This window comes from Aspergillus aculeatus (genome assembly GCF_001890905.1).
Source record: "Aspergillus aculeatus ATCC 16872 unplaced genomic scaffold ASPACscaffold_6, whole genome shotgun sequence".
In the NCBI taxonomy this organism is placed as follows: domain Eukaryota; kingdom Fungi; phylum Ascomycota; class Eurotiomycetes; order Eurotiales; family Aspergillaceae; genus Aspergillus; species Aspergillus aculeatus.
This window is the reverse complement of record NW_017962981.1, coordinates 1,088,967-1,096,560: the sequence shown is the minus strand read 5'-3', so window position 1 is coordinate 1,096,560 and position 7,594 is coordinate 1,088,967. Positions and strand designations below refer to the sequence as shown.

Sequence of the window (7,594 nt, the reverse complement as noted above, 5' to 3'; positions counted from 1 at the left end):
CTCCACCCTCCATCAGACAACACCCCAAACCCCTCACCACACCAACCCTCCAAACCCCACCAAAAATGCCCCCGCACAACGGCCTCGTCCACCCGAAACAATACGACCTCAAAGACAGCAACGTCGAACTGATCAACAGCGCCCTCGACCACCAAGTGAAACACAACTCCGCCACCACCGAACCCGCCTGGCGCGCCGTCGGCACCACCCCCGGGCTGTATATCTGGCGCATCGAGCAATTCGAAGTGATCCCGTGGCCGCGGGACCGGTACGGCGAGTTCTACGACGGGGACAGCTACATCGTGCTGCACAGTGCCAAGCCCCCACAGTCCCAGAGCCAGCAACCGGATACCGAAGGGGAAACCCCACTGGTGCATGACATCTTCTTCTGGTTGGGCAGCCACACCTCGCAGGACGAGGCCGGCACCGCCGCGTACAAGACCGTCGAGCTGGATGAGTACCTGCACGGGGCGGCGACGCAGCACCGCGAGGTGCAGGCGCATCCTTCTAGCGAGTTTGTGAGTCTGTTTCCGCGGGTTTCCATCAGGAAGGGCGGGGTGCGGTCTGGGTTCCGGCATGTGGATGGTTCTGAGGAGAAGGAAGAGGAGGGGATGACGCTGTTGCGCGTGTTTAAGCATGCCGGGGCGGCGCGGCCGGGGGCTTTGATTGTGCATGAGGTCGAGCCGACGTGGCGGAGCTTGGATGATAGGGATGTCTTTGTGTTGGATGTGGGGGACAAGATCTGGGTGTGGCAGGGTCGGGCCTGTAGTCCCATGGAGAAGGGGAAGGCGGCGCAGGTGGTGCATGATCTGACGCAGGCGAAGCATGTCGAGGTCGAGGTGCTGTCGCAGCTGGAGGCGCGGAGTAAGGTCGTCGTCGATATGCTGGGCGGGCGCGAGGTCGAGCAGCTCTCGTTTAGTGCGCCGCGGCCGATTTCGGAGAAGAGGAAGCGGGCTGCGGTTGATGATGAGGAGGGTGAAGGTCAAAGGGCTGGTGGCTCGCAGCAGCGCAAACTGTTCAAGCTGAGTGATGCGGATGGCTCGCTGACGTTTGATCTCGTCAAGGAGGGCAGTCACATCGGCAAGGCGGATCTGGATGGCAAGGACATCTTCCTGTTTGATGATGGGGATCGGCTGTGGGTGTGGCAGGGGCTGGAGGCGAGTGCTGCGGAGCGGGCGCTGTGGTTGCGCGTGGCGCAGTCGTATCTGCGCTGGCTGCAGGAGAGTCCGGAGGGTGCGGAGGCTCATTTGATTCCTATTTCCAAGGTCGTGCAGGGCCATGAGAGTCCGGCGTTTATGCGGGCGATTGCTGCGGCGGCTTAGGGCTGTTGGTGGGAGAATAGACTGTATATGCTGTATATTTAACAACACACATCTCGGGTTGTATAGAGCAGGCTCATAACTCAGGCAGGGTCGAACATGTAAATCTTCTACTACTTGTATCAGCATTGCAAGGATATTAAAAGCATATCTTTCTCCGGGGAATTCCTTCTGGTGTAAAGTCAAAGTTTTGATAAATCGAAACAAACAGAGCATCATCGAGCTTGGGACCTCATCCTGTCGAACACAAACTCACGAAGGCAAAGAAAGTGATATGCTCCTATAGAACCTCTCAACAAGCCCCAAAGCCACCCCAAGCGACTGAACACCAGGGACAGTGAGTACCCGTACTGATACTGATACCCCAGCAGCCAGCGGCAGCGGATCAACCGCAGGAGACTAGCGTCACTGACCACAAGCTCCAGGACGGATAGACTCACATACGCGCTAGAGAGACTTGTGATTACTCGATTGACTTTCCCTATATTGGTGTGGAAGATACTTGGATGTAATCTCAGACATTGTGGGATTTAGTTGCGATGCGCGGTTTGGTGGGGGTTGTGCGGGTGGTGGGTTTGTTTATTGGGAAGATGGGTGAGGAACATGTCTTGCCGACAGTCCTCTACTGTGCCCCGGGGAGTTGACCTCCACCTTGGGTGATTTACTCCTTGCTGACTTTAAGTGCTGGCGCGTATGAGCTAATGACTTGGTGCTTGTGGGATCACTTCATAGCTGGGTCATTGGATACAAACAGTGCTGGTTCTGGGGAGGAGTGTCGCTCTGTACAGGCTTATTGTATGTAGTACATGCTAGGACAGGGCCGGGAGTTATATGCTATGTTTGTGGTGTTGCTGTCAAGGTGAGTCTCGATTGGCAACCATTCATGTAACCACTTAGATGTATGATCCCGGCGAGATTGATATATACTCTGTTTGCTATTGTTTGCTCTATTTGAGTGTATCGAATGAGATGCGACTGTTGTTGGTTAGTTGCGGTAAGTGCGTCCGATGATCTCGGCGATCCGACGCTAAAAAAGGCAATCGAGCCCTATGGAGCTGCGGAGGATCCAGGAATTATGCGATTTCCTTCTGTCATAACTACACCAACACTCCAAACACAGCATTCATTCAATCGGACACCTTCGGTCAGAAGTCCTTACAAGCACCAACAAGCTTCATCCAACGCGACCGTCATTCCATTGATCCGCGACCCCTCACTTAGGGCTAAGGCAGGCCGAAGCTAAGGATCGGCCCTCCGCATGACTCGTCCTAGACGGGGATACGGGACTGGCTGCGCCTGCGCTATGTGATGTGCCTACCGACTCTACCTTTCTTGATGCATGTAATCAATAATCACCAATAGATTGACAGGGGTATATCATCGAGATGATACCGAACCACCCCCATCATTCCAACATTCCAGGACCTCCTACGGAGCACATTCCGTTGCCTTCGGCTAGAGTTGCTCCCATAACTCTTTCTACAGTCCAGTCCATACTAGCGCCACTGACTCGGTGCAGACTGCACACCTAGTCAGCTGAACCAGCGAAATCAGCCACAGGGCGCCGCGCGGTGGGTTCGCTCGTATCGGCGGGCGAAAGAAGCAAAATAATGGAGATCTTGACGGTGGCTGCCTGAGGGCTGGACCTGAGTGGCAAGTCCGCAATTGAGAGATCGGCAAGACCTGCCAAGTTGACATAGCCAGCTCGCTGGCTGGGGATATAAGTCTGCATTTCCCTGCTGCTCGCTACTGCTGAACCCAACCCAACCTAACCCAACCAGCAAACCACCATGCGCATCCCATGGTCCCTGCTCACAGCAGCAACGCTGCTCACGCCCAGCGCGTTGGGCACCCGCACCGGCCCCAGCAGTAAATCCAAGAACAGCACGCAATACAGCGTCCAAGAGCTCTGGACCCTGGAAAAGACCTTCTGGGACAACTTCCTCTACCCGGCCAACCTGGCGCAGACGAAAGCCATCAACTCGACCCTCTTCGCCCCCGACGTACGCTGCCCCATGCCCCCTTACCCCAAATCACCCCATCCCCAACCCCCCCACTAATGGAATCGATAGATCCAAGGCCGCGTCGACATAACCCGAGTCTTCAACGGCTCGACCCTAAACACCGAATACCTGTTCGGCCTCTTCAGCGACCCGACCCATTTAAGTCTCGTCGGCGTCCCCGTCTCCTACAGCATCACGCAATTCACCGCGGCCCCAAACACAAACCTCGCCTCCGCAACCACAGTGGTAACATTCAACGCGACCTCCTTCGGCAACCTGCTCCTCCCGGTCACAATCGACACATGGATCATGTGGAACGCCGCGGGGCAGATCGAGCAGTACGACGCCACGTTCCGATGGTTCGGGTTCCTGGTGGACACGCTCGTCGGGGCGCTGGCGCAGCAGATCAACGGCACGGCGACCGAAGCCACAGCGTACCTGACGCAGCTCCTGGCGAACCAGATCTGCGAGACGCATGACAGTTACTGCACGGGCGCGAATCAGCAGTATGCTGACAAGGCAACATGCTATGCGTTTTTGACGCAGAGCATCCCCCTGGGGAAGGATTACGAGCTCGGGAGGAATACCCTGCTGTGTCGCGAGGTGCACGAGCATATGGTGCAGTATGATCCCACCGTTCACTGTCCGCATATTGGGCCCACGGGGGGAGAGTATTGTGTCAATGACCAGACATACTCGCAAAAGGTGCTGCAGAAGTATTTCCGGAAGTCGTGGTTGATCCCCGAGGTGGGCGGGGAGGGGCAGGATGTTTGGTTGTAGATTTTTACACCTAGTATAATCAGCAGGGGGAGCAATGGGTACTAGGAGAAAATGAAAACACGCCTTGAGTCACAATTACTGCACTGCAGTATGGTACTATATACAAATCATCCTCCCAAAACCCCCAATTCAGTTGTCAAAACCCAACCCGGCCTCTTTCCGGATGGCCCCATAAACTGCCGCAATATCCCCCTTCTCGCCCTTCTCCCTCTTGACCTCCTGCAAATACCCATCCGTCACCTCCACACTGCGCAACCGCATCCCCGCCGCCGCCGCCAGACTCCCCGCATGCCGCAGATCCTTTCTGGCCAGATCCACCGCGAACAGCGGCTCCTCGCGCTTGAAGTAATCCCCGCTGCACATCCGATCCGCGTACGCCGCGAACGGGCCGGGGAACATCCGATGGATGAACTCCTGGTACACTCCCGCCCCGAGACCGGATTTCTCGGCCGCCACCAGCCCCTCCGCTAGACTTTCGACCGTATTCAAAATGAAGGTGTTGCCCAGAACCTTGAGGGTGGTGGCCCGCCCCACGTCTGATCCGGGCATCGGGACCACCGCTTTAGCGACCACGCCTTCAAGAAAAGGGGAGATGCGGTCGATGGCCTCCTGCGGCCCCGCGGGGACGACGACCAGCTGCCCCGCGTCGGCGGCGGCGGGGGCCCCGAAGACCGGGCACGCCAGGAAGCTGGCGCCCTTTTCGGTTAGGGTGGCGGCGATGCGCCGGGAGGTGTCCGGGTGAACGGTGGAGCAGTCAACTAGGATTTTGGAGGTCAGGTCCAGGTCTTCGGTCGTGGTGAGGGTGGTGATGATCGCGTCGAGGGCCGGGTCGTCGCCGACGCAGATGAAGATGATGGTCGCGGAGGAGACGGCGGCGGGGAGGGTGGGCGCGACGGTGGCGCGGTCGGCGGGGAGCGTGGCGGCGAAGGACTCCGTGCGCGAGGTGGTGCGGTTGTAGAGGGTGATTGGGGCGGTTTGCGGGCCTTTGGTTGCGATGTTGCGGGACATGCCCTTTGTTTTTGGTGTTAGCTGGGGTGGTTGGGATGAGGGGCAGAGAACTTACGCGGCCGATGTTGCCCAGGCCGATCCAGGCGATGCGTTCGTTTGCCATTTTGATTATAGTATCAATGTGAAAGATAGTACGTAAGAATGCGTGGATGCGGATGCAATGCAGATAGATGCAATGCAGAGGAACTGTTGTTGATGAGGGGCAGGAAGTGGGATGAAGCGGGCATTATAAATTGCGGGGAAGATCCGGCAACCGGGCATCCTCGGATGCCAGTTTTGGGTGTTCTGGTCGATCTGCCCGGCTTGCGGGTCTCCGAGAGACTAAACTCTTAGCCGACCTCACTCCGATTCTCCCCTTGTCCCCGTCTGCTCACCCGTACAATACGTACAGTAAGTAGTACATGTCAACGTCCACTCCACGAGGACAATCACTGTAGCTCGGTCTTCGCGCTCAAGTGCAACCGAGTGATACCGTAGGATCAAATCCCCTGACAGACACCGAGAATGAGTCATAATCTAGTAGATTGGAAGACAACAAGCAACTCACAATAATCCCGCCTGCATTTAACACCAACCCAGCACCAAGAACATTCTTCCAAACCAGCCAACCGTCCATCAAACCCATAAACAACCACCAAAACCATCACCCCCAAATCATGCCTCCCTCCTCAACCCAATCATCTCCAAAACCCGCTCATGCGCAACCACCCTCCCATCCTTCCTCAACAACTTCACCGCCACCGCCTCCGCCCGCCCACGCATCTTGTCTGCTGCCTCACCCTCCAGCACCTGCAGCATCACCTTCTCCAACTGCTCCCCGGTAACCCTCCCGGTAGCCCTAACCGCCACCCCCACCCCCAGATCCTCCACCCGTTGCGCATATTCATAGTCCGCGAGGTAGACCGGGAGCACGATCTGCGGGATCCCCGCCCTGTCACGCACACCCACGTGCATCAGCATTACAGCTTCCCTATAAGTAAGAGTAAGCAATCAAAGGGGGAACATACCTAACCCCCTCCCCAAACACCCCGGCCTCCCCACGATGCACCACCCACCCCACATTCCCACTCACTAGCATCGCAAGCGTCTCCGCCGGCAGCCGCGGGTAGATCCGTAGACGGTTGCGCGGGGAGATGGTCGCTTTCAGTCTTACCACCTCGGTCTCCATGAGCCCAATTAAACAAGATCCAGAGGCCGAGCCAATCGGTTCAGGTCTCATCAGCCACAGCACCTGCACCAGCGGCTTGGCGCGCAGCACCGCGGTGATGGCGCGCGCGAACTCGATCTGCTCGCGCGCCGGCCAGGGAATCTCTGGGCCTAGGGTGATGAGGATCGTGGGTCGCTGGCGGAGCCAGAGGGCCAGGTCGGGGTGGGTTTTGCCTACCGGGCGGATGGGGCGGGTGATGGGGCCGCAGTGGATGATTTGCGGGGAATTGGGGACGGGGTCGTAGGTTCGGTGGGTGGGGAGGAGGATGAGTGGAGGATCATCCTTCTCGTTGAGAGGTGAGGGGAAGTAGGGGTCCGGGATTGGGCCGGGCAGACGTCTCGCGCGCCGGGCGGTTTGGATTTGTTGGAGATGCGCAGAGTGGGTGGTTCCCAGGTGGAGGGGGAGGGATAGGGTTAGGTTTTTCAGGGCCTGGGGGAGGGAGAGTAATCCGAGGCTGTATTTCAGAAAATTAGTGGTGCTGGGAGCGCATTTTTCAGATCATCGGATGCATAAGCAGGGGGTCCTTACACTGGACCCCTCCACGGCGACGGTGGGAGATACTCGTGCGCCAGCCCCGACCCCACCAGCACATGTCGCCACTTCAGCGTCCGGCAGACGTCCACCCCTGGCGCGAGTGTCGCGTCGACGACGATCACCAGGGGGAATATATCCGCCACGATGATCCCGATGTGGTTGTAGAGCGTGACGTACTCGGGCCCCGTCCAGGGGATCCGGGATTGCGGGAGCAGCTGCGTGTATGTTCGGAGGGTATTGCCCCAACTGCTGTGTGCGTGGAATGCGTTGTGCTGGAAGAAGCCGTTTTGGTCGGAGGCCTCGCGTTTGGTCGGCCCCGGGAGGCTGTGGAAGGTTGCTTCGTGGTGGGTCGCGCGGTCGTGGTTCAGTTGCTTGATCGAGGGGGCCAGCTCGGCGAACGAGGCGATGTGCACGCGGACGTTGTGACTGTGGGCGAGGAACTCGTGGGCGATCGCGAGGGTCTGGTTCGCTTGGTCTGGTTCGCTGTTCGTGACGATGAGGATGTTTGGGAAAGGAGTCTTTGAAGATCGCTTTGGAGTAGCCATCGTGAGTTTTTGTTGTAGGTGTTGGATGCGAGATGGTTGATGGGTTGAAGAGGATGAGAAGATGAAGGATGGAGGATCGTGAAGGCTTTATAGTACTGGTTGGAACTATCTTACGAGGTCTTTTTATACGTGACCTACGAATTAGAAAGAGTCCTCATTCACTTAATTCATGATATCGTTCCCTGATGAATTGGTTCA

The 7,594-nt window shown here is 57.4% G+C and overlaps 4 protein-coding genes across 4 annotated transcripts; 2 read left to right on the top strand and 2 right to left on the bottom strand.

Moving 5' to 3' along the window:
* Window positions 1-1,473, top strand: ASPACDRAFT_77796 (gelsolin/scinderin family protein). Its single transcript, XM_020205045.1, has one exon. The coding sequence runs from the start codon at window positions 66-68 to the stop codon at window positions 1,320-1,322; it is 1,257 nt and encodes a 418-aa protein (XP_020057277.1). The 5' UTR covers window positions 1-65; the 3' UTR covers window positions 1,323-1,473.
* Window positions 1,474-3,109: 1,636 nt separating this feature from the next.
* Window positions 3,110-4,102, top strand: ASPACDRAFT_42437 (uncharacterized protein; the record flags this gene model as incomplete). Its single annotated transcript, XM_020201100.1, has 2 exons — window positions 3,110-3,322; window positions 3,392-4,102. The coding sequence occupies 2 exons, from the start codon at window positions 3,110-3,112 to the stop codon at window positions 4,100-4,102; spliced, it is 924 nt and encodes a 307-aa protein (XP_020057276.1).
* Window positions 4,103-4,231: 129 nt separating this feature from the next.
* On the bottom strand, window positions 4,232-5,213 carry ASPACDRAFT_51739 (NAD(P)-dependent oxidoreductase; the record flags this gene model as incomplete). Its single annotated transcript, XM_020202523.1, has 2 exons — window positions 4,232-5,113; window positions 5,166-5,213. 2 exons carry the CDS (start codon window positions 5,211-5,213, stop codon window positions 4,232-4,234), a joined length of 930 nt encoding a protein of 309 aa, XP_020057275.1.
* Window positions 5,214-5,462: 249 nt separating this feature from the next.
* ASPACDRAFT_1855474 (glycosyltransferase family 1 protein) lies at window positions 5,463-7,492 on the bottom strand. The gene is made up of 3 exons (XM_020197440.1): window positions 6,846-7,492; window positions 6,118-6,771; window positions 5,463-6,041 (listed from the first exon to the last, which is right to left on the bottom strand). Exons 1-3 carry the CDS (start codon window positions 7,394-7,396, stop codon window positions 5,765-5,767), a joined length of 1,482 nt encoding a protein of 493 aa, XP_020057274.1. The 5' UTR covers window positions 7,397-7,492; the 3' UTR covers window positions 5,463-5,764.
* Window positions 7,493-7,594: the final 102 nt, after the last annotated feature.

Bases quoted from the DNA above. Each gene is read 5' to 3' on its own strand.
- ASPACDRAFT_77796 (XM_020205045.1), top strand. From the start codon at position 66: ATGCCCCCGCACAACGGCCTCGTCCACCCGAAACAATACGACCTCAAA.
- ASPACDRAFT_1855474 (XM_020197440.1), bottom strand. From the start codon at position 7,396: ATGGCTACTCCAAAGCGATCTTCAAAGACTCCTTTCCCAAACATCCTC. The intron at 6,772-6,845 runs GTAAGGACCCCC...TCTGAAATACAG, and splicing joins TCGCCGTGGAGGGGTCCAGT to CCTCGGATTACTCTCCCTCC. The intron at 6,042-6,117 runs GTATGTTCCCCC...TGTGCGTGACAG, and splicing joins GTGTTTGGGGAGGGGGTTAG to GGCGGGGATCCCGCAGATCG.